Source organism: Neophocaena asiaeorientalis, unplaced genomic scaffold (assembly GCF_003031525.2).
Source record: "Neophocaena asiaeorientalis asiaeorientalis breed wild unplaced genomic scaffold, Neophocaena_asiaeorientalis_V1.1 scaffold177, whole genome shotgun sequence".
Taxonomy (NCBI): Eukaryota; Metazoa; Chordata; class Mammalia; order Artiodactyla; family Phocoenidae; genus Neophocaena; species Neophocaena asiaeorientalis.
This window is the reverse complement of record NW_020172779.1, coordinates 22952184-22976891: the sequence shown is the minus strand read 5'-3', so window position 1 is coordinate 22976891 and position 24708 is coordinate 22952184. Positions and strand designations below refer to the sequence as shown.

The window sequence follows — 24708 nt, the reverse complement described above, 5'->3', positions numbered from 1 at the left end:
GCCCCCACCCCCGCCCCACCCCCGCTCCACCCGAGTGGGAGTGTCGGTGGGGAAGGGCGCGCACCGGCTCATCCTGCCCCGGCGCAGCCCAAGCCCCCGACGTGCCTCCTACACGTGGTGGCGAGGAGACGCGCCCAAGCGTGTTTGGGAAACATCGTCCTCTGTGTCCCTCAGTGGAGGGCATGCTGCGAATACGGAACGAGCCTGGCCTGAAGACCCTGGCCACCAGGCCGCCAGCTGCTCAGAGGCTCTGAGAACTGCCTCCCCTGCGCCCCCCAGTGACACTTGAGGACTTGGACAGGGCGAGGGGGAGGCATAAGGCGGCAGCTCTGCCAGTCTGCGGAGGGCCCGTGGGAGCGGGGCCTGGCAGACCCGAGGCCACGGCAGCGGCAAAATGGGAGCTCACAGGCCTGATAGTGCTGGGGCCCCTCTGCTGCTCTGCCCTCTGGGAAGGCCGCCCGTGTGGCTGGGACCACACACTCCTGCTGCCAGATGCCGCGGACACCTGCTGGCCGCTTGGACTGAGTGCGGTGTTTCCCCCATCCCAGAGTGCCCGCAGGTTCTGATGTGCTCTACCTAGCTGGAGTGCAGGGGCCGCCGGAAGGCCGTGCCCAGCCCTGCGGGTGGCGGGGTAGGCCCTCGGGCGGTGAGCGGCAGGTAGGCACAACACACCTGGATGATCTTCTCCGGAATGTTGGAGACCGTGAAGCCGTAGAGCCGGACACGCTCGGGGAAGATGCTGGACAGGATCCTGCGGTCCAGCTGGAAGGCGATCTCCCCCACCAGCCTCTCCGAGGCCAGCTGCTTCGACTCTGGGGACAACAAGGGGTGGAGGGAGTGGTCAGTGACCGTGGTCGGCAGTCCAGGGGGGTGCCTGGGAGGTCTCCTAGGGCAGCCGAGGAGACCCCAGACTCGTGCTCACGTCGGGAGCTGTCAGGGAACTTGCCGCTCTTCCGGTGGGCTGGCTTCCGCTCCAACTGCAGGTTGCTTTTCCGAGACGGCTCTGCCACGCGTGGACCTCGGGCGTCGTTGACTGGAGCCGGGGAGGACGAGGCTCGAGGGGGGGAGTGGGGGTTGTGTGCAGGGGAGTGGAGGGTGGGCGAGGGCCGGGTCGGGGAGCGGTGCGTGTGGGCAAAGGGGTGTGGGGTGCTTGAGGGCCTATAGCTGGTGGCAGCTTGGGGAGCGGGAGTGAGGGCAGAGGCGAGGACGGTGATGCTGTAGGAGGTGGCCGAGGCAGGGACAGAGGCAGAGACGGCTTGTCCCTGGGGGCCACCAGGCTGTGTCCGGGCGTCTGGGCTGCCATAGGAGAAGGCTGTCGCGGGGCTGGGTGTGTCCATGGGACCGATGGGCGTGGAGGTCTGGATGGGCGCACCCACAGACGTCATGCTGAGGGGCTCCGGCTCCTGGGTGGGCTGGGGGTGCTCAGCGGAGAGCGGGGCTAGCGACGTGGGGGAGGGGCAGAAAGGAGAGGAGGAGGGTTAGAGCGAGGCAGGGCCAGGGCCTACTAGCCTGGCAGGGGCCCCGCCCCTGGGCCCCCTGCTGCCCCTCCCCCCTGCACCGGTTACCTTCTGCGGTGGCAGCAGGCCCCCCACCCGCTGAGGGGTGGGGTCCAGAGGGGCATCCTTGGAGCGGCTCTGCCAGCCACACCCTTGGGGCCTCCAACAGCACCAGACTGCTCACGGGATTGGCCGGAGGGTTCTGAGAGACACCTAGAGGGGCAGCCGTGGAGGTGACCAGGGGGCCTGTCAGGGGGCTGCTTGGAGTCAGGGGGCCAGTCGAGGGCAGGCCCAGGGAGCTGGCCGGTGTGCCCGCCAGGGGCACTGACGCGGGGCTGGCCAGGTGGCCGCTCAGGGGGCCGGTCAGGAGGCTGGAGAGTGGGCTGCTCTGTGAGATGCGCCCCAGGCTAGGCAGCAGCGCGTTGAGAGGGCCCGTCCGGGTGCTCACGACGGGGCCTGCCGCGGGGCTGGGCTGCGGGCTGTCTAGCGTGTCGGCCAGGGGCACCAGAGCCACCATCCCCGCTTCTTCCAGGACGGGTTCGTTTGCTGCTGCCGGGGCCGGGGGCGGGAAGACACCTGGGGGACACGGAGAAAGCACTGAGACCCCAGGCTCTCTCCCCACTGGGGCAGGGCCTGCACCAAGATGCCCATGTGCCTCTGATGAGCTGACCAACTCTCTCTGAGCTTCACCTCTAAGCGGGCATCTGTGGGGCTGCTCAGTGGATCCCACGCGAGGGTCTGGCCCCTCATCCCTGTGCTGCGAGGGAGCCTGGTCCCTCCCAGGATCACCTCTGTAAACGCCGGCCCCCCAGCCACCAGGACCTTCCACGCTGCCTGTCCCTCAGACAGGCCCGCTGCCTTGAGCCGCTGACCCCTCACTGAGGAGAGGAGGGTCTGAACACGTAGGTCGCCAAGTGGACCCCTCTGTTCCCAGGTGGTGGGGGAGTAGGCCCGGGCCTCCTGACTGCTGTCCTCTTGGGGACGGCTGAGCCTCACCACGTGGGGGACCCTCAGGGAGGCCAGAGCTCAAAGCTGCTGGGAGCCTCCCGTGGAGCCCAGGGTGTGCCTGGCCCGCACAGGGCCCCCGCCTGCCTGTCGCCGGGGATGCAGGCACAGGAGGGGGTGTTGCTTCTCCCCTGCGTGGGGCCTGGGAGCCCGTTTGCCCTTGGGTTCCTGAGGAGACTGCCCTCGGATGACCGAGTGACCGCTGTTTGGGGGAGAAGGCCCCTAGGGAGGGTGCAGGAAAGGTTTCTGTGAGTGTGCAGTTTGATTGAAAACTTCCACATTAAACAAAAAAAAGCAGTACATGCTTATTATAGGGAAAGAATGGAAATACAGAAAAGTCAGAGAAGATGAAAACCACTGGTGGTCCTGTTATCCCACCGTCCATCATATAGCAAAGCTCCGCGAAAGCTTGAAGACTTTCTCCACGTGTTTATGTCGCTCAGGGGCTGGCGAACCCCTGTGTAAAGAGTTGGTGGAAAGAGCTCCAGCTTTCCTGGCCATCCGGCCTCTATTGCAGCCGCTCAGCTCTGCTGTCACGGCTCCGAAACAGCCACAGACAACACGGAAACAAATACACGTGGAAGCTTGGCGACAAAACATTACTCATGGGTGCTGATATTAGAATTTCATGGACTCGGTGCATGTCGTGAACCAGCAGACTCCTTTGGGTTTTCCCTCAGCTCTTTAAAAAGGTAAAGTCCATTCCTAGCTCCCAGGCCACGCACACGTGTGTGGTGACTGCGTACGTGGCCCGTGTCCTTATGTGCCCCGCCTCTTCCTACTGGGCCTGCACCACGGCTACCTTCAGCATCATCGTTCCTGGAAAACAGCGCTTATCGCAGCTGCGGTGGTACCCGTCTTGTGCACGTGCCATTGTTTATTGAGCCTGTTTCGGCTGTTGGGAGAATCAATTGTCTCCAGTTCTCCCAGTGACAAAAATTCTACTATATGAATCTTTATTATCTTTCCCCCCGAAAACAGACATTTGAGAGGTTCTTAATGCACACTGCGAAGTCTATCCACTTTAAGACCCCTCAGAAACGTCTGACGTTCCCTGGGAAGTCCGGGACTTGTTACACCGATGCCGCCCTGCACAATGTGTGCCAGGATGTCCTGCCGCTTATTTTTGTTTTAAGTTTTGTTATTTTTTCCCGAACAAATAACTTAAATTTTCAGAATCAAATCAACCAGTCTTTTACGATTTCTTGCTTTGGCTTTTTTGGAGTTTTGCTTTAGGACTGAAGAGACAGTGAAGCTTGTGGCCCAACGGGAAGTATCCCACGGAGAGGAACGGTGTGAGGGAAGGAGCAGGCGGGTGGCAGAGACGGGTGACGGGGTACGGAGACCCGAGTCGGGGCGTTTGTCCTTCCCAGCCTGTCTCCTCTTGGGGGAGCCTAGGGTCCAGATGACATGGGAAAGGACCACTCGGGCAGCGTCTTCAGGACTTGGGAGAGAAGACGGTGCCTGCGCGGCCAGGTCCTCATGGTCTCTGAGACCCAGGGGATCTGGTTTCCGTCTCACTGATGTCCCCACCTCCACTGGTGTCCTCTGTGTCCCTCGCAGACATCCCTGGGCGTTGTACCAACTCAGCATCTCAGTCCATTTTCTCCTTCTCCATCCCTGCACCCAAACACTGATCGAGGGGCCGGTGACCCCGCGTTGCAGAACCCAGCGCACGCTTCACGGGGCTCTTCTCACACGTGGCAAGTGGCGTCCACGCGGCGGGACGTTCCTCCCTGTTGAAATCCCGTCTTGGTTTGGCATCCAGGTTCCCGGTCACCCGGCTTCCTCCGGGTGCCTCTGGGCCCACATCCTCTGCCCCCGGGGGCAGCCCCAAGGCCCACCTAGAGTCTGCTTCCCCGCAGGAGCTGATGCAGCTCGGACGCTCTGGACCAGCGCAGGCTGCTTACTCTCGGGCTGGACTCTGACTCACAGCCCAGTGGCCTGACCCCCTTCTTCCCAGGGTTCTGCTGGGGACTCTGCCCCCTGGCGTGCCGGCCGCCGCCATCTTTGCTCTTTCAGTGGCTCAGGTTTCAAATTGTGTAGCCTCAACACTTCTCTTTCAGGAGCCCCGAGCATCCCATCTGCCTGCAACACCTTCAAGCACGTGTATCCAGAATCCAGCACGTGTGCTCCTCCCAGCTCCGGTCCATACCAACATTACCCTGCCTGGATTATTGCAGGAGCCCCCTGGCTTGCTACCTGTTTCTGGCCTCTCCCCTCACACATCAGCCAGACTGTTCCAGTTAAAATGCCCACCAGCTAGCTCACCGTCTCATTCTGAGTGCTAGGCGGTTCAGTGTCCCCCCGTGACCTGGCTCGTCCTCTCTCTGACTTTCTTCTCCTCCTGGTCTGTCCCTGGCACCTTCTTCTTCAGCCCCTCGGGCCTCCTTGCTGTTCCTCAAATGCTCCGGCACGCTCTTGCCTCTGTCTTTGCGTTGCTGTTCCCTCGGCCTGGAACGCTTTTCCCGTGTGCACAGCTGGCCACGTACTTCCACCCGTCCTTTCAGTTGTTACCTCTTCGATGAGCTCTTCCATCCCAAATCACCAGTTTCCTTCACCCCACCCGTTCCTTCCCCTTCCTCTGGACTATGTCCTCCTCAGCACTTATCTCTCTCCAAGATATTCTCCATTGACTTATTGGTTTTTCCTGTTTCCCTCGATTAGAATGGAAGCTCCGTGAGGGCAGGGCTTTGTCTGTTTGCTCCTGTTTCCCAGTGCCTAGAACAGTACTTGGGCCACAGAAAGTGTTCAATAAATATGAAGAACATGATGTATATATGAGCACAAAAAAAACTTGATGATTAAAAAAGGTCAGTGTAGGGTTATCCACGGGCCCAGCCGCTCCGCGGCATGTGGGATCTTCCCGGACCGGGGCACGAACCCGTGTCCCCTGCATCGGCAGGCGGACTCAACCACTGCGCCACCAGGGAAGCCATGTCCATGGATTTTTGACCCATTAGGGTCACCGATGCGAATCTCAGGAGCAGCCTGTTGAAATCTCTGGCTGGGAGATGGGGACATTTGAAAGCACACAGTCCCAACCACTGGACCTCCAGGGAATTCTCATGAACAGGAGTGCTCTGAGCCAACAGGAGCCCCAGGTCGAGCCTCGGTTTAAGAGATTTCAGTCCTATAGCTTTGTATTGTAATGCAAAATGTGCAAGTTTGTTTTAACCTTATAATTTATATTTTGCTGATTTAGATTTACGAATTGAAATGTTCCTAGGTACTTTACTACATACAGTATTAGAAACTTAAAGAGAACTTAGATTCACTGCATCTATATAGGTTTTTTCTAGCTTTTTAAAATAATTAATTTTTTGGCTGCTTTGAGTCTTCGTTGCCGCGCGCGGGCTTTCGCTAGTTGCAGTGAGTGGGGGCCGCTCTTCCGTGCGGTGGCTTCTCTTGTGGAGCACGGGCTCCAGGCGCACGGGCTTAGTTGCTCCGTGGCATGTGCAATCTTTCCGGACCAGGGCTCGAACCTGTGTCCCCTGCATTGGCAGGAGGATTCTTAACCACTGCGCCACCAGGGAAGCCCTGTATGTTTACTTTATACATAAGAATTATTTGGGTCCAGGAAGGTTGGTTTGTTTCATCGGACTATTGAAGCTAAAAAGAAAAGCAAATGTCTTAGACCTACAAATGCAGTTTACAATGTTTTAGCCGTTTAAGCGAACTTGTGATTTCCTCCCCCAGGCTGCTCCTCACAGGGGCAGCTCTATCTTTCCCGCCGAGGCCGAGGGCGGGACTCTGGAGGGGCCCCACTCTGGTCTCCCGCCCCTCGTCGCGTCGGTCAGGACGTGGCCGCCACACTGTCCTGCACTCGGCCGCGCCCTCGCGCCTTCTCCCTGGCCGGCCCTCGGGCTCCGGGCTGCAGAGCCTCCCCAGCGGTCCCTCCCGGGCCTGCCCACCGCCCGTGGCCTCTCCGGCCTCGGGACCCTCCCTCCGCGAGGACGTCGGCCCCGCGAGGACCAGGCCGGGCCCACACCCGGGCAAGGGCGGCCTGGCCACCGAGACCCGCCCCCCCCGGTCCACGCGGGGACGAAGGCGGGGGACAGTCAACGTGGGGGGGGTCCAACCCGGCAGTCGGAGGGGGCGGGGCGCCAGGGACGGCCCTGACGGGACGGAGCCCGAGCGTAGGGGCGGGGCCAGAGTTGCGGCGCCGCTCAAGGGGCGGAGCTAGCGTAACGGGGCTGGCCTGAGGGTCTGGGCGGGAAGGGGTTGCTCGAGGCCGGACTCGAGGAGGCTAGCGTAACGGGGCTGGCCTGAGGGGCGGGGCCTGAGGGTCTGGGCGGGAAGGTGTTGCTCGAGGCCGGACTCGAGGAGGCGAGACGGGTGGGCAAAGGCCGCTAGAGCCCAGGGTTCCAAGAGGTCTGGGGCGGCGGCCGGTGAGAAGGAGAGGGGGGATGGTGACAGGTCCCGAGGAGGGGACTGGCCCTGAGAAGGGGGCGGGTTCTGAGGGGGGACAGAGGTCCCAAAAGGAAGGTGTGTCTTGAGGGGGGATGGGGTCCCCCGAGGGATGGATCCGGGGGGCTTAGGGTCAATCCCTGGGGTGGGGGTAGGGCGGGGGTAGCGCTGGGTCCGGGGCGGGAGGTTGGGACTTGGGGGAGGAGGGGTCCTGAGGCGGGGACAGTTCCTGAGGGGAGGAGGGAGGCCCTGCTGGGGTGACAGGCCCTGGGCGTGATGAAGGCTCTAGGACTGGGGGCAGGGGAGGGAGGTTGTGAGGAGCAGGGCTGGTAAACGCCCTTCGGGAAAGAGGAAGAAGGCTGCTCCGCGCCTAGGGAAGCTTCCACCAGCCTGCAGCCCCCAAGGGAAGACAGAGGGGGCAGCAGGGGTCGGGCCTGGGGGGAGGGGGCTTAGGCGAGGAGGGCGAGTGGGGGAGGAAGCCCTCCTGCCCACCTGCGCTCACAGCCTGCCCCGGCCCGACCCCCAGGGAGGGAGGAGCCGGCGTGCGGGGCAGCCCCCGCTGTAGTGGCTGGAGCCGTCGGCGCGGCCTTCACTTCCTCCCCGCTCGCACTGCCCCGCTCCCCGTGCATCTCCCGTCTGCGAGACGTCGGCCGGGAGAGTCCCCGAGCGCTCGGTCCTCACGCCTCCTGGCTCCGCCTTCCCCCGGCCACGTTCGCAAGGCCAGCGCCTGAGCCTCACGGCCTTTCTTCCCTGTGGAAGTAATCCAGCCAACGGCAATGTCTACCGATTGCCCGCCGCGCAGACGGCCCGCTCTGCCCACGGCGGCGTGCCTTCTGCCTCGCTGCCGGCCTCTCTAGGTCTCTGGGACGCTGGCCTCTTTACTTCCTTGTCGTGTGACAGCCCAGCTGCTGTCCACTCCCTTCCAGGCTCCCGCCGACTGGCCCTTATGGCCGCCTGCCTGCCCTCCCCACGTCTGTCCCCACCCCCGCCAGCCCAGAGCTGCTGCAGGCGGCTGGTGGCCGCTGCCTGCGTAGCCCGCACATGCCGGCACCATTTGGGCCCGTTACACACCTCCCGGTTCCCCTCTCGCTTCCTCCTGCCATCTTCACTCTATTGCAGACTTTCCCCATCGTTTTCTCTCCACCCTGACTGTCAGAGAATGACATTTTTCCAGAGAAGAGTGAAGCCATGGTTCCGGAGTTCTGTAGCTTCCCACCTGGTGTTCTCACTCACCCTTCCTCCTTCCTTTCCCAGGCAGTGGACGGGATGCTCTTCCTTCAGTCAAGGCAGCCTCTGCTCTGTAAAGCATTCCTTTTCTCTTTCGTATCTCCCCTTTCCATAGAAATAAACTCAGGTCTCTGCCATCAGGAAAAGCAGCTCTAGATGCCATGCCCCTCTCCAGCTGGTGCCCCCTCCAAGCCCTACTTCGTGAACGAAGTGTCAACCCTCTATTCTCTCCATTTTCTCCCTCACTCTCCACCTCACCCCTGGGCCTTTCCTGCTCACAGCGCGGCTGAAGCTGCTCTAGCCGAGGTTCCTAACGCAGGTCATCAGCACCTTTCTCGCTCCACCTCTCAGGCAGCCTTTATTCTGCTGACACTCTGTCCCCTTCGCAGCTGTCTCGGCTTCTGTGACATTACACTTTGGAGGTGTCCCTTGTCTCTCTGAGTGCCCCTTTGCCAGCTTCTCTACCTGTCTTGACTCAGGACTTGTCCCCAGTCTCTCCTCACTGTTCCTCTCTCTTTCCAGGTCGTGCCACCCCTCCCGCGGCTTCAGTTATCAGTGACTCTTCGATCTTTTCTCTCTAGCCCCGACCTCTCCTTTGAGCCTCAGGCTCATACCTCCGCTGCCTCCTGGGTGCTCCAGGTGGACGTCGTGAGAACGTCTTAGAGTCAGTTTGTCCGAAGTGCAACTTATTCTCTTCCTCCAGGACTGAATTTCCCTCTCCCAGGTTCCCCCTGGCCGAGAGCACAAAGGGAGGCTTACGCATGATATGTCAGTTATAAGTTATCAGCCAAGCTGACGACTGTTAAATTATGTTCTATCTGCTTACCTGACAAATAAACCTTTGCAACAGCCTGGAAGGTCAGGTTTGATTTTAGGACTCCTGTGCTCCCTGGAGTTCTGTGCCAGAATGTGGCGGCTTGGGGAGCGCCGGCCCCTGGGCAGCTTCTGTGTGAACGCCCCTAACTTCTCTGCCCATTCTTGTGTCTCACCCTGCCCCATACTTCCTCTCCAGCCCCAGGGCTGTCACACACTAATGATTTCACACCTCAAGCTTCAGTCCTGGCTGCTCTCCTTGGTTTCTGGGGAGGGGGGAGCTGAGGGTGGGCGCCGTACTGGGTCCAGTGGGGCAGCACCTTTGGATTCCAGGGCTGGGAAATTCTCAGTCTGTGGAGCTGCTTGGAAGTTCACCTGAGGGGAGGAGTGTGTGGGTGGGCAGGGACTCCTGCCGTCAGGTGAATGGGACTGGTGCCTAGTTTTGTCCTTTTATCGTGGTTGCCCTATGTCCTCGCCCTCCCCTCACCCGGTGTTTGTTGCTATCTCCGCCCTTCTCTCCACGATTTCCCGAGACCCCAGCACAGAGTCTCTCCTCTCGGGTGCAGTCTCACCCTTCCCTCCCCGCTTTTCTTGAACCCAGGCCCCTTGCAGTTACCCTGGTGTTGAGGAGGGCCGGTCGCTGCCTCGTCCAGCCTGCTGCTGAACCCGCTGATGCCCAGGCCACCCGCCTGCATCTTGATCGCCGCCTTGAGCTCGTGATTCTCCCGAAGGAGCCGCACCAGCTTCTTCAGTTCCTCGTTCTCCCGCACCAGCCTCTCGATCTGACGCCGGAGCCCCTCATAATTGGTGAGTAGAGACATGCCCCAGGGCAGCGGGAAGGGTGAGGCTGCCCAGGGCCCGGGGCCTCACCTGGGCTGGAAGAGGGCACTAGAGTTTGCAAGTTGCAAGGCTGGCCCATGGGCCTGGGTATTGTGAGGTCAGAGGCTGCACCTCCTCCAGGCCTCTCTGCTCTACCAGGCTCAGCTCTCCGTGCCTCCAGGCCTGAGCGCAGGCCCCGCTTCAGCCTGGAACATTCCCACCCGTTCTCTGTCCAGCCGGCTTTCCTCTGTGGAGCTTCCCAACAGCCGCCCTCTAGGCTTCCCCGCAGGCGTGTCCTCCATCACAGCACTTGCCTGGCTCTGTGCAGTTAGCTCCTTGGCGCTGTTTCACTCACTTCACATCCAGGGCAAGGACTGTGCGACTCGCCAGCATCCAGCAAAGGGCCGAGTGCCGTTTAGGTAGGTAACCAGTGAACATCTGCTGAACGAAGACTCATCACCTGCCTTCCTGGAGAGGGCGCCCTTTCCTTGGGATTTTGGGCGCACCTGGATTTAGCTGTCAGCCTTCTCCTGGGGACTAACATCTTGTACAGCGGGACACTGGGCTATGCTTTCTTCTGACGCCAGGTGCTGAGAGCCTTTCCCCGGCTGCTGGCCCAGGGGCTCGCTCGTCTAAGCAGTCGGCTCCCTAGAGCTTGGAGTTTCCATTTCTGATGACTCAGGTCCCCCTATTCCAAATTCCCCAGCGGTGCGTGCCCACTATTCTCTGGCTTCTTGAATTTTCCTGACTATAGTCCTTCAAGAACCCAAGACTGCATTCCTCATCAGGTTCCAAGAACTCACATCTCTGAGTCCTTATCGCACTCCCCCTTTTTAGAACAGTCTACACAGAGAAATTTGCAGGCCTGACCTTGGGAGTTGAGTGAGGCCATGTCCTTGTGACCTCCACTGGCTCTGCGGGCATCTGCTCTTGAACAGGAGAGGGTGGTAACGTCCTGGTATAAGACAGAGGGCACACTCCTGGCAGGAGGGTGGGGGTGAGGATGGAGTCGAAGATCAGCCAGGGCTGGGGCCAGTCTGAGTGGAGCGTTCTACCTGGACCTCACAATGGGGGGCCTGCCCTCACCTTCCTCTGACGCCCCAGACTGTAATCCTGGCTGAATCACCCTGGCCCTGGGGACCAGGGCTGAGATTTCTTCAGTGGAAGAGAGCCCCTCTGCACACCCTGAGCTCTTCACAGAACGTCTCTGCTGGTTTTTCCTCCAGCATGTGAAAATAAGCCTGTCACGGCTCTCTCAATCGTCTTACCGCGCTGTTGGCCTCTTCTTGGGTTGATGCCCTCCTTGCCATCTGTGATGGTTACATTTTCTGTGTCAGCTTGGCTGGGCTATGGTGCTGCCTAGGTATTTGGTCAAACACTAGCCTAGTCATTGCTCTGAAGGTTGACTTTAAGTAAAGCAGATTATTCTCAGTCACGTGGGTGGTCTTTATACAATCATTTGAAAGCCTTAAGAATAGAAAACTGACGTTTTCCGGGAAAGAAGGAATTGTGCCTCAACGCTGCCCTAGAAATTCCGCCTGAGTTTCTGGTCTCCTGGTCTGCTCCACAGACTTCGGACGTGCTATTTCCCCCGACTGTGTGAGCCAGTTCCCTAAAATAGACCTCTCAGTATACAAGAACGCTGACTGATACACCATCTGTATTTCCCATGTACCAGTGCTGCGTTCCTCCAAAAATATATATACTGAGCACCGACTGTACGGCAGGCGTTGTGCTAGGAACTGGGGGTTCGATCCTAGTCATAATCAGGCATTGTCCTTGCCGTATCGGCCGTATCAAGTACAGTGGGGAGCAGCGGAGAATCGAACAATCACACATAAATGTCGAATTACCAGCGTGATGAATGCTGAGCGTGGTGCCGGGAGAGGGTGCGGCGGGTAGGGTAGACCCAGTCGGCTCGGGGCAGCCTCCCCCGAGGAAGTGATGATTGAGGTGACACGAAGGAGGAGTCTCTGGTGGGAGAAGAGCTTCCAGCCGGAAGAACAGCCCGTGCAGAGGCCCCAGGGCGGTGTGCCGCCGAAGGAACGAGGCCGGCCTGTGTGATGGACCCGGGGGCGGGGGCCGGGGCTCGGAGGACAGAGGACCCAGGCTGTGATGGGGCCCCGGGGGCGGGGCGCGGAGGACAGAGGACCCAGGCTGTGATGGGGCCCCGGGGGCGGGGGCCGGGGCTCGGAGGACAGAGGACCCAGGCTGTGATGGGGCCCCGGGGGCCGGGGCTCGGAGGACAGAGGGGCCAGGCTGTGATGGGGACTGGAGGCCGCAGGGCTTACATTCATCTTCATCCTAAAGGCCTTGGGAAGCCCTTGAAGGCTTTGAGAAGGGCTCGTGGGAATGGATTGGAGAGAAAGAGCCGCTGAATGGAGCGCAGTAAGGAGGCCGCCACAGTCACGCAAGCAAGCGGCGCGGGTGCCTTGGACGCAGTGGTGTGGAGGAGGTGGAGGGAAGTTCAGCGGGTACCCGGCGGCCTGGTCTTGGGCACCGGCGTGAGCAGGGACAGCCTCACAGCTGCTGGGGGCCCCGCCCAGCAGGGAGCAAGACCGAGTTTAGAGCAGAGACCCTGAGTCAGGTTTGGATGCGCTGCTGAGAGCGGGTGCCGTGAAGCCTCTGAGGAGTGAATTCAGGGAGGCAGTGGTTACCGCTCGGGTCCCAGCTGCGTGGGCTGGCAAGATACCACTTGGGGTCATCAGCTTCTAGACGGCACATGCAGCCACAGCGGTGGGTGAGGTCACCCAGCAATCAGTAAGTCAAGAAAGACAATAGGCTTTAGGCCTCCTGGGCCTTGAAGAGCAGGACAAGCCTGCAGAGAACACAGGAAGGAAATGCCACAGGGACACGAGGAGATGCCCGGGGGGCTGGGCTGGCACAGCCACGGGCTGAGGAAATAGAATGGCGCCGAGAGGCCAGATGACAGGAGGACAGAGTGTGCATCGGCCTTAGGGACTTGGAAGTCGCTGGGGACTTAGGGAGGGCTGTTTGGCAGGAGCCATTGGGCCAATGCCGGGTTCCTGAGTTTGAGAAGTGAGCGGGAAGGTCACGAAGAGATGGGGGCACCCCAGCTCCCAGGAGGAGGGGTGCAGCTGCGGGCTCCCCAGCCCCTTCCAGCTCTGGAAGCCCGAGGACGGGCCAGATGCTATCCCCGCTGACTGGTTGCAGCTCACTGTACCTCTGCTGCCAGCAGCCTCTCCTCAGAAGACCCGGCTGCCCCAGGTGCTGAGCTGCAGCCTTCTGCCGCTTTCCTTGTACTCACCCTCTTCAGGCTTCATTTGCTCTCTTTAATTTCCACTTTTGTTTTTTGCTGTTATATCACATAGACAGTGTCCTTTGGTATCCAAATCTATTAAGTTTGAGTTTGGGATTGAGAGTAGCAAAAATCTGGCGAGCAAGGGATTCATCCAAAAATTGACCTGCGTTAATTTGGATCATGCGTTTGGGGGCAGGAGTTTGGGGCGTGCACGCACGGGGCCACCCCTCGATGTCTTCTGTCCTGCTCTTCCGTCTGAGCTCCTGGCCAGTGTCACTGTGGAATGGTTCTCAGGTCCTGCTACAGGGAGGTCAGGGCTGCAGGAGTGACGGGGACCTCCACGCCTCTGCTCTGGCTTTGCATTCCCCACGGGCTCATCAGGAATCCACTGCAGACAAACCTTCAGTGTTTTCCCACTTGCTTATGCTGAGTCAGACCCCCGTCTGGTCTTGGGTCACTGGCTTTTGCACCGTTTGTCCCCATTCAGATTTGCCGCATTAGATTCAGCTCGGCATGCCAACTTGGCAAGGCCTTCAGAGATCTTTGCTCCTGTCTTGGCTTGGGATTCTTTGTAGGTTTAGTAAACTTGGTTTTAAGGCCACCTTCTCAAGGCACTAAGTTGCTGAAGAACAGGCACCTTCACCCTGGAACCCTCTGTCCACACCCCGTTTTACCTCCTGTCCCCTCCTGAGGAGGGGCCAGTCTGCACGTGGCTGACGCAGTTCTAGCAACACCGGCCGTGTGATCATTTCCGTCCTGTTTAACCTCAGGGTCTGTGGGCTCACAGTCACATCCTGGTGCTGGCAAGGAGCTCCTGGGGGCATTTGCCCAGTCTGCGCCCCCACGGAGTCGGCTGGCACCCTCCAGGCACTGCTGTAACAGTCCCAACACCTGCCGCCCCAGGCAGATGTACAGTCCCCTCCTCCTACAGGTGAGGCACCGAGACACAGCCATGCCAAGTGCCTGGGCTTTCCAGGTCCCCACGACGGGCCCATGCTTCCTGCATCTTCCCAGCTGTCAAGGTTGGGGCTTGGGGCGGGCTGCCTCGTCTCTGGCCTGCTCTTCCTGCATCCAGCCTCAGCCTTTCTGCTGCAGCCTCTCTGCACAGCTGCCAAGGGGTCTTTCTGGGTCAAGCCTCCACTCAGAGGGAGGACTCGGGGTGGTGTCCCGGAGAGGACAAGGACTGCAGCACACTCTGCTCTGCATCCCAGAGCCCAGTACAGGCCCTGGAACACAGTGGGTGCTCAAGAAATGTATCAGTGCATCTTTATTCAACCTTCTCTTCTCTCTTCTGAAAGAATTCCCACCATGAAGCTGGAGAAGATGCGTTGGCTGGCGGTAGAAACAGGCCAGGTGCTAGTTGGCCTTCTGAGTGTCTGAGGAGGACGTGCCTCTGGGTTTCTGAGGGGCCGGCTGTGCCCTCCCTGAGTCTGGAGGGCCGTGGGAAGGCAGCCGGCCCTGTGGGGAGCAGGGACACCTGCTCATCTACCTGGGGCCCTGCCAGCCAGAGTCAGGAAGAGCAGCCTCAGAGGAAAGACTGTCCAGGTCTCGGCTAGAGGCGGAATGTTCTAGGAGTGAGACCTTGGTCACCAACCCCAGGGCTCGTCCATCACCCCTCGTGAAGGGCTCAGGGACTAGAGGCCAGGGCAGGGGCCAGGAGGGCTCTGCCAGGCTCTGGAGCCTTGGCCACGTCTCCATGTTGGTAGCAGGGCCCTCTCGGCTTTTTGAGAAGTGTTATCTGGAGGGCAGCAAGGAGGAGGAGGGCTGGTCAGCCCGAGAGAGGGGCGGGGGCTAGGAGCCAGGGCTGCTGGGCGTGTGTGGTTGGGGTCCAGGCCCCCAGGCTCCACAGGCCCCACGTCAGACCCGTGTGCCCCCTACCCTGACCCTCAGTTGATTCCTGCTCCCACTTCACACCCCAGCTTGGGAGACCCCCTCAGGGTTCCCCTTCAGCAGCATCAGAGAGGTCAGGCGTCTCGTCTTCAGCTTTGCTGTGTGGGCCGGGGCAGCCCGCATCCTCTGTTCCTTTGTCTGTCAAGTGGGGTAATAACGCTCCCTCCTCCTACTGTTGTTGTGAGGCTTAGATGAGGTAATGTGTGTAAAATAACGAGGCAACGTCTGGCACAGAGGGAGAGCTAAATGCGTTTTCTCATCAGCCCAGAGATCTTGAAAGCCTGCCAGGTGCCGTTGTTGCGGGGGGACAGCAGGGAACAAACAAGGAACCTCTGCTCTCTCTGGCTCCATTTCTATGGCAGGAGCTGCCCAGGGCAGGGCAGGCTGGAAGCTGTTGGCGGGAACCCCAGGCTCCCCAGCCCCGTTCCTTGACTGGAGGGCATTCTCAAAGTCTGGGTGGGGGGCACAGAGGGGCGTGGAGGTGGGGGGCGCCTGAGATCTGACGGGCCCGAGCCAAGGACCGCCCTGCCAGCGAGGGCTAGGGTTAGGCCAGAGGACACGTGGCCCTCTGATGCTTCAGTCTCCCCCTCTTCCACGTGGGCTTGCAATGTGCTCTCGTGGCTTCTGTAAGGACCGTACGTTTGGTCGTTTGCTCCACGGCAGCCATCGATGCCATCTCTCACTGGTGCAGGGAACACAGCAAAGGCCTGCTGCCTCAGAGCTGATGTCCCAGCGGGACCATGGGCAGTCGCCAGAGAGAAGGATGACGAGGGTGGTGGTGATGCAGGCCGTGGGGAGGCGTAATGCGGGGAAAGGGCGAGCAAGCGGAGGCCATGGCCTTCAGTACAGAGTGGTCGGAGGGCCTCCCCGACAAGGCGACACTTGGGAGGGGCCTCGAGGCGGGAGCAGGACAAGAAATTAGGATGTTGAGGGGCAGGCCTTCTAGATAGAGGGCCAGCCAGTGCAAAGGCCTTGGGCACACGAGCAGGCCTGCCGCACTTTTGAAGACCATCCAGGAGGCCTATGAGATGGAGGGGAATGAGCCACGGAGAGAAAGGTGGCAACCGAGTCAGAGGCAGAGGGCGGCGTGTGGGGCTCACACAGGGGTTTGGATTTTACACCCGGTGGGACGTTAAGGCTCGGAGGCTTTGGAGTGAAGGGAGGAGCTTTAACCACCAGTTCACGTGATTGCATGACCTGTGACCCCAGGGCTGCAGGACACTCGTCTCTGTTGGGTCCTCGAGTCCACTCCCAGCGCTCCACGGGCTCTGGGTGAACCCTGCAGGGCAAGTGCATGGGCCCTGCCTGGCCCTGCCACTGCCCTTGCCCCTCGGCTCCAGGTAGAGTCCAGACGTCCCTGCCTGCCCCTCCCCTCTGCACCTGCAGCTCCTCAAAGCGCACGCCGGCTTCATGCCTGATGATGCCCGCCCCTCCACTGCACGCTTCCCTGGTCCTCACGTCTCCCGTGAGCCGGGCACTCTGCCACCCTGCCACCACACCAGCCTGCCCGCCCCCAGCCCGTGCCCGCCCCTGGCTCCGGCTCTGGGTGCCTCTGTGTCAGACCCTTGCCGGCCCTGCGGCTGAGGGCAGACCTGCCTTCCCAGCTCTCAGCTCAGCCCTATCGAATAGAACTTTCATGAGGGATTTTCATTAGGAATCTCTGTGAACACAGAGGGAAGCGGCCAGGGACAGAGGGGCCTGGTTTTAGGCCTGAATCTGGAGAGCGGTGGGAGAGGGGCTGTGAGGTCACGGCAGGCTGGGCTGTCTCATCTGGGGAGTGAGTTTGTCTTGAAGGTCAGATGACCCTGAGGCTGAGAGCTGAGGTCAGGTAGGAGCCTGCACGTGGTGCTCAACACCTGGTTGTGGTGACAGACTTCCGACACCTGGGGTCCCATCTGCCCACACTCAGGGCTGGCAGAGGGAGAGCTGCTAGAAGGGGAGCAGCTCAAGGCCAACATGCACATGCTGGGTTGGCCTGATAAGGTCACCAAGCTGCATGTCAGATACTGGGATTGGCACAGGGCATTGGCCACCCCTGTCAGCAGCCACTCAGACCTTCCTGCCCTTGGCCCTGAGGCTGCCCCGGTCCCCATGCCTGCAAATGAGCCCTGGGCGGGGCTCTGGGCTCTGGGTCTGGGCTCCGGTTGGGTCGGGGGGCAGAGTTGCCCCCACTTCTTCCTGTGACTTTTTTTTTTTTTTGCGGTACGCGGGTGTCTCACTGCTGTGGCCTCTCCCGTTGCAGAGCACAGGCTCCGGGCGCGCAGGCTCAGCGACCGTGGCTCACGGGCCCAGCTGCTCCGCGGCATGTGGGATCTTTCCGGACCGGGGCACGAACCCGCGTCCCCTGCATCGGCAGGCGGACTCTCAACCACTGCGCCACCAGGGAAGCCCCCCTGGGACATATTTGGCCAGCCTTTTCTGCCTGGTCCTAGGAAAGTGTCTCTTCTCTCCTCCCTTCTTCAGCAGGTCAGAAATAAAGACTTTCCCAAACCCATTGTCCTTAGAATCTGCTGTTTGTGTCCTGGGTTTGTGACCCGAGGACTCGCTAGAGCTAAGCTCATTTGCTTGGTGGTGATGATGGACACCTGCTTGGGCTGACCAATGCTTAGACTCCCCGTGACGGTCCTCTCTTCCTAGCGTCTTGCACCACAGTGTTTAGGCTGACGTCCCGCAGTTGGGAGACTCTGACCCCAGAACCCCTCTTTGGCCAGTCTGGGTCCTTGAGCCCCAGCTTGAGGAATTTCATGCTACAATTTATGACGTAGATGAGTGCCTTCTCTGACGCACTGTCTTAATTTGTCGTGTCACTGAGAAATCTGGTTACGGGAGGGAGTCCTAAAAAGATACGGTTTGCTAAAGTGCTTGTTTTGAGCATGTGAATTTGTTTCAACATGGTTGATCTATTTAGGGGCAATTTGAACATAAGGCAAATTCCGTTTGTTTACGTGCAATTTTGTTTATGAGAAATGGGTGAAAACAGAAAGCAAAAACTGCACCCAGATGAATGGACCACAGCAACACAGGAACGTGCAAAGCACACACACCTCAGACATCTGCCAGTGCCTCAGTTCACCGCCTCCTCTCCGTGCTGAGCCACACCTCGCCACATCCGGGTCACAACTTCCCATCCGATTTCAGACAACTCACTTCATAGTAACCCACAAGCCACGACCCTGCCCCCGCCCACTTCTATAAACTGGCTTCAGGTCTTCTTGAAGGCAAATGCCATATTTATTGTAGTATTTTTGGTATTTCTTAACCATGTAACATATGTAAAACTGTGCTGTCGTTTTTATTAGGTTGCTGAGACTTCTTAGATATTTCATTGATGACGTTTTGAGTACTGTGCCTCTAACCTCATTTTCCTCCAAAGTCTTGTGGCTTTTCTTGTGCTGGTTGGACACACCTGAGCTGCCGCTGGACTCTGGTAGTTACTGAACCTCCGAGAGCCACAGGCTCCTCATCTGTGAAGCCTCCCGAGTGTTCATTTGTCCATTCGGCACCCGAGGACTCGGGCACGTCTGTCTGTGTGCAGGTGCATGCCAAGCTCTGGGCACACGGTGTGGACGAGACCGCTGCTCCAGAACAGACGCATCGAACGAGGGCCACAAAGGCATCAGAGCAGGTGGTGGGATGGGGGATGGCGGGCAGGGTGGACTACAGGGCCTCTGAGGGGACATCGTGTCTGAGAGCTGGGATGAGGGGCAGAGCAAAGGTCCTGAGGCAGGAACCGGTAGGCCACGCAGAAGCAGAGCCAGAAGGCTGTGGGGCACGACAGCGTGAACCAGGGAAGGGGCCGGTGGCACGCCTGGGGCCTGTCCGCGGGATGTAGGCAGAGCAGGTTGGGGCAGGACAGCGTGAACCAGGGGAGGGGGCTGGTGGCACACATGGGGCCTGTACATGGGATGTAGGCAGAGCAGGTGGTTGGGGAGCCATGTGACAGGAGGTGTGTAAGCTCATACCCAGTGCTCTCTAGGCGTCAGCCGCCGTTTGACCCTGTGCTGAGGGCAGGGTGAGGCGGAGAGCCAGGACTGGGGAGAGTGGAGCAGGGTGCCGAATGTGCAGGCTGGTAGCAGGGCTGCTTGGTCATGCCGAGGTCCATGAAATGTCCCTGGGAGGACACCAGACCACCTTGCCCTGTGACTGTCCTCCCAGCCTCAGACTGCCTCAGGATGGGCTGGGAAAGACCCGTCAGAGGGGGCTGAGCCAGGGCGCGAAGTGGTGGGACAAGGGGCATGGAGCAGGCCCTGTGCACCTGGGGGAGGGAGGGCAGACGGGCGCGGGAGGGGAGCAGGGTGGGCTGGGAGGGGAGAAGGCTTGAGGGCTTGCCGGTTTGCACCTGGCCGGACAGGAGGAGCAGGGTGAGAGGTGTGTGGCCGGGACGCAGTGGTGGGACGGGCAGTGCCCCAAACGGTGAGGTCCCTAAGTGGGAGGCTGGTCTGGTCCATTCCCAGAGCACCTGGGCTGCGGGGAGCCTCAGTGGGCCTTGGTTTGGGAGCCTGCAGGTCAGGAGGTGAGCTCGCTGTGGGGGAAGGAGGGTGAAATCCTGCGGGGAAGTGAGCATGCAGAGCCGGAGCCGGAGCCTGCGGCACTCAGCGGCTGAGAATCAGGGGAGGGCTGGGGAGGGCTGGGTGACTGCTGAGGGCAGCACGGAAGTGGGGAGAATGAAGGAAAAGAAGGCCAGCAGAGACTCGGTGAGTGGGACCTTCCAAGAAGCACGTGGAAGGGCCTGCGCCGGCAGAAGTGGCAACGGATGACGGACAGACACTTGGAGACGATGTTAGAAATGGCAAACTCAGAGGGAAGTGAGAGCAGGGCTAGCGGGGAGGTGTCTCGCCCACTGACACAGTGCGGGGGATGGAGTGCACTTCTGGGTGGCCTGGACGCTCCCTGAGACCCCTTGAGGGAATCACCCACGGGAGGGCTAATCCTTTTGCTTCGTGTGTCACCTGTGCCTTGAGGGAGCCCTCCCATTCCCACACTACCTCCACTTTGGACTCGGGCAGTGCTGTGTGCTCTTTGACACACAAGGCAATTCAACAGGGACTAGATTTATTGAGCACCAGTTGTGTGCCATACACCGTGCTGGGTATCCAGGTGGCCATGGTGGCACCACAAGCATTACAGAGAATTACAGTAAGTGGAGCACACAGATCGACAAACAGACAGCAACCACACAGTGGGCGAGGGCTTTGCTGGGGAAGCCGAGGCAAAGGGCATCTAGCCCTGGCTGGGGGTCAGGGGTGCGCCCCAGGGGAATGACTTCTGAAGATCTAAACCCTGGAAGGAGCCAGCCAGGTTAGAGGAATATCGGGTGGGGAAAGTACAAAGACCCAGAGTCAAGGGAGTTTTGGGCAGCTGAAGTGTACAGAGCAGGGACAAGAGAGGGGGAGGCCGGGCAATCGTCAAGGCCCTGAGGCCCCATCAGACAGCCTGGACTTTATCCTGGGTGCTGGGTGCTGGGTGGAGGGGCGGGCAGTGGTTGTCACCCAAGGGGGCTGTCCATTTGCAAGTGCGTGTGGGCTTTCTCGTGTCACACGGACGGTGGGGTGTCAGTACCAAAAATGCTAAGCCCTCCTGCGCTGTGCTGGGCGGTCCAGCACCACATTTTTTCTGCCCAAACGCAGGAGTGTCTCTATTAGAAACACTGCGTCTTCAGTGGGCAGCCAACAAAGAGTATTTTAGTTTCCAAACCTTGGTTTTTAATCTTGTTAATTTAAAATTTTGTTACCTTGTGGTCAGAGAGCAAAATTGTTACAATATTGTTCCATGTAGCTGCCATTCTTTCATTTCGACTGTCGGACACTCGGCCCTTCTGTGCACGTACCACAGTTCATACAGCCATAACCTTGTCTGTGGACGTCTGAGTTGCTTACAGGTTTTCGCTGATACGAACAAAGACACTGTGGACATTCTTATACGTGTCCCCAGGCATACAAGTGCAAAAATTTATGTTGGGCATACCTAGGAGTAGAATTCTGGGTTGTAGAAATGTAAGTTTCCAACTGCGCAAGATAACGTCAAATTGATTTGCTAACTGGCTTGCTCACCAGCAAAGCTCAAGTGATCCTGTTGCTATGTATCTTCTCCAACGCTCGATATTGTCAGAATTCTTGATCTTTTTTCCCATTGGATGGATGGTACTGGTATCTCATTGTAGTCTTGGTTTCATTCAGCCAGTGCCAGCCACTGCTTTAGGACTAGACTTGCATCCTCTTGATAATTTATAAATTTATTTATTTTATTTTTGGCTGCGTTGGGTCTTCGTCGCTGTGCGCGGGCTTTCTCTAGTTGCAGCGAGCGGGGGCTACTCTTCGTTGCGGTGCGCCGGCTTCTCATCACGGTGGCTTCTCTTGTTGCGGAGCACGGCTTCTAGGCGCGCGGGCTTCAGTAGTTGTGGCTCGCGGGTTCTAGAGCGCAGGCTCAGTAGTTGTGGCGCACAGGCCCAGTTGCTCCGCGGCATGTGGGATCTTCCCGGACCAGGGCTCGAATCCGTGTCCCCTGCATTGGCAGGCGGACTCCCAACCACTGCACCACCAGGGAAGCCCCCCTAAGCATTTTTTAAAAATAATTGATTAATTAATTTTAATTTTGGGCTGTGTTGGGTCTTCATTGCTGCGCACGGGCTTTCTCTAGCTGTGGCGAGCGGGGGCTGCTCTTCATTGCAGTGTGCAGCCTTCTCATTGCGGTGGCTTCTCTTGTTGTGGCTTCTAGGCACGCAGACTTCAGTAGTTGTGGCACATGAGCTGAGTAGTAGTTGTGGCTTGCGGCCTTTAGAGCACAGGCTCAGTAGTTGTGGCACATGGGCTTAGCTGCTCCGTAGCATGTGGGATCTTCCTGGGCCAGGGCTCGAACCCGTGTGCCCCGCATTGGCAGGCAGATTCTTAACCACTGCGCCACCAGGGAAGCCCTATTTATCCATTCTAAATGTGATAGTTTGCATCTACCAACCCCAAACTCCCAGTCTATCCCTCTCCCCCACCCCCACTTGGCAACCACAAGTCTATTCTCTGTGTCTGTGAGTCTGTTTCTGTTTTGTAGATAAGTTCATTTGTGTCATATTTTAGATTCCACATATAAGTGATATCATATGGTATTTGTCGTTCTCTGTCTGACTTCACTTAGAATGATAATCTCTAGGTCCACCCATGTTGCTACAAATGACATTATTTCATTCTTTTTTATGGCTGAGTGATATTCCACTGTATAAGTGTATCACATCTTCTTTATCCATTCATCTGTCAGTTGACACATGTTGCTTCCATGTCTCGGCTACTGTGAATAGTGCTGCTATGAATGTTGGGGTGCATGTATCTTTCTTTTTTTTTTTTTTCTTGCAGTATGGGGGCCTCTCACTGTTGTGGCCTCTCCCTTTGCGGAGCACAGGCTCCGGACGCACAGGCTCAGCAGCCATGGCTCACGGGCCTAGCTGCTCTGCAGCATGTGGGATCTTCCTGGACCGGGTCACGAACCTGTGTCCCCTGCATCGGCAGGCGGACTCTCAACCACTGTGCCACCAGGGAAGCCCCTATCTTTTCGAATTAGAGTTTTCTCTGGATATATGCCCAAGAGTGGGATTGCGGGATCGTATGATAACTCTGTTTTTAGTTTTTAAAGGAACTTCCGTACTGTTTTCTATAGTCACTGCACCAATTTACAGTCCCATCAACAGTGTAGGAAGGTTCCCTATTCTCCACACCATTTCCAGCATTTATTATTTGTAGACTTTTTAATGATGGCCATTCTGACTGGTGTGAGATGATACCTCACTGTAGTTTTGATTTGCATTTCTCTAATAATTAGAAATGTTGAGCATCTTTTCCTGTGCCTGCTGGCCATGTGTATGTCTTCTTTTTTTTTTTTTGCGGTACGCAGGCCTCTCACTGTTGTGGCCTCTTCCTTTGCGTAGCACAGGCTCCGGACGCGCAGGCTCAGCGGCCATGGCTCACGGGCCCAGCCGCTCCGCGGCATGTGGGATCATCCCGGACCGGGGCACGAACCCATGTCCCCTGCATTGGCAGGCGGACTCTGAACCACTGCGCCACCAGGGAAGCCCTTCTCTTTTTTTTTTTTAGAAATTTATTTTTGGCTGCGTTGGGTCTTCGTTGCTGTGCGTAGGCTGTCTCTAGTTGCGGCCAGCAGGAGCTACTCTTCTCTGGGGTGTGCGAGCTTCTCACTGTGGTGGCTTCTCTTGTTGTGGAGCATGGGCTTTAGGCGCACGGGCTTCAGTAGTTGTGGCACGCCAGCTCAGTAGTTGTGGCTCAAGGGCTCTAGAGCACAGGCTTAGTAGTTGCGGTGCACAGGCTTAGCTGCTCCTCGGCCTGTGGGATCTTCCCAGACCAGGTCTCAAACCCGTGTCCCCTGCACTGGCAGGTGGATTCTTAATCACTGCATCACCAAGGAAGTCCCCTATATGTTCTCTTTGGATAAATGTCTATTTATATCTCCTGCCCATTTTTTGACTGGATTGTTTGAGTTGTATGAGTTGTTTCTATATTTTGGAAGTAAAGCCCTTGTTGGTCGCATCATTTGCAAATGTTTTCTCCCATGCCGTAGGTTGTCTTTTTGTTTTGTTTATGGTTTCCTATGCTGTGCAGAAGCTTATAAGTTTGACTAGGTCCCATTTGTTTATTTTTGCTTTTATTTATTTGGCCTTGGGAGACTGACCTAAGAAAACATTACTGTGAGTTATGTCAGAGAACGTTTTGCCTATGTTCTCTTCTAGGAGTTTTATGGCGTCATGTCTTATATTTAAGTCTTTAAGCCATTTTGAGTTTATTTTTGTGTATGGTGTGAGGGGCTGTTCTAACTTCATTGATTTACATACAACTATCCAGCATTCCCAGCACCACTTGCTGAAGAGACTCTCTTTTTCCCATTGTATATTCTTGCCTCCTTTCTCTAAGATTAATTGACTGTAGGTGTGTGTGTTTCTTTCTGGGCTATCTATTCCGTTCCATTGATCCATACATCTGTTTTTGTCCCAGTACCACTCTGTTTTGATCACTGTTGCTTTGTAGTATGGTCTGAAGTCTGGGAGGCTTATGCCTCCTGCTTTGTTCTTTTTCCTCAGGATTGCTTTGGCAATTCTGGGTCTTTTATGGTTCCATATAAATTTTAGGATTGTTTTTTCTAGTTCTGTGAAAAACGTCATGGGTAATTTGATAGGGATCACATTAAATCTGTAGATTGCTTTGAGTAGTATGGCCATTTTAACAATATTAATTCTTCCAGTCCAAGAACATGGGATATCTTCCCATTTCTTTGAATCATCTTCAGTTTCCTTTATCAGTGATTTATAGTTCTCAGCATATAAGTCTGTCACCTCCTTGGTCAGGTTTATTCCTAAGTTTTTTTTTTATGGGATTTTTAAAGGGATTGCTTTTTTACTTTCTCTTTCTGATATTTCATTGTTGGTATAAGGAATACAATAGATTTCTGTATGTTACTCTTGTATCCTGCTACCTTGCTGAATTTGTTTATCAGTTCTAGTAGTTTTCACGTGGAGTCTTTAGGGTTTTCTATATATAGTGTCATGTCATCTGCATATAATGACAATTTTTCCTCTTCCCTTCCAATTTGGATACGTTTCATTTCTTTTTCTTGTCTGATTGCTGTTGCTAGGACTTCTAATACTATGTTGAATAGAAGTGGTGAGAGTGGGCATCCTTGTCTTGTTCCAGATTTTTGCAGGAAGGCTTTCAGATTTTCACCATTGAGTATTATGTTGGCTATGGGTTTGTCATAAATAGCTTTTATTATGTTGAGATATGTTCCCTGTACAGT

At 57.4% G+C, this 24708-nt stretch overlaps 1 protein-coding gene and 1 long non-coding RNA gene across 2 annotated transcripts in view; one reads left to right on the top strand and one right to left on the bottom strand.

Moving 5' to 3' along the window:
* Nucleotides 1-9935, bottom strand: part of SPATC1 (spermatogenesis and centriole associated 1) — a 17725-nt gene extending 7790 nt beyond the window's left edge. The window contains exons 1-4 of the mRNA XM_024741116.1: nucleotides 9562-9935; nucleotides 1566-2072; nucleotides 923-1438; nucleotides 673-812 (exon numbers count right to left, since the gene is read on the bottom strand). Coding sequence (XP_024596884.1) covers nucleotides 673-812; nucleotides 923-1438; nucleotides 1566-2072; nucleotides 9562-9772 — 1374 coding nt within the window. The 5' untranslated portion in view covers nucleotides 9773-9935. The remainder of the gene's footprint in view (nucleotides 1-672; nucleotides 813-922; nucleotides 1439-1565; nucleotides 2073-9561) is intronic.
* LOC112397096 (uncharacterized) lies at nucleotides 6810-10057 on the top strand. Its single transcript, XR_003002713.1, has 3 exons — nucleotides 6810-6892; nucleotides 9553-9758; nucleotides 9930-10057. It is a non-coding gene; the product is annotated as an uncharacterized LOC112397096 (long non-coding RNA).
* Nucleotides 10058-24708: the final 14651 nt, after the last annotated feature.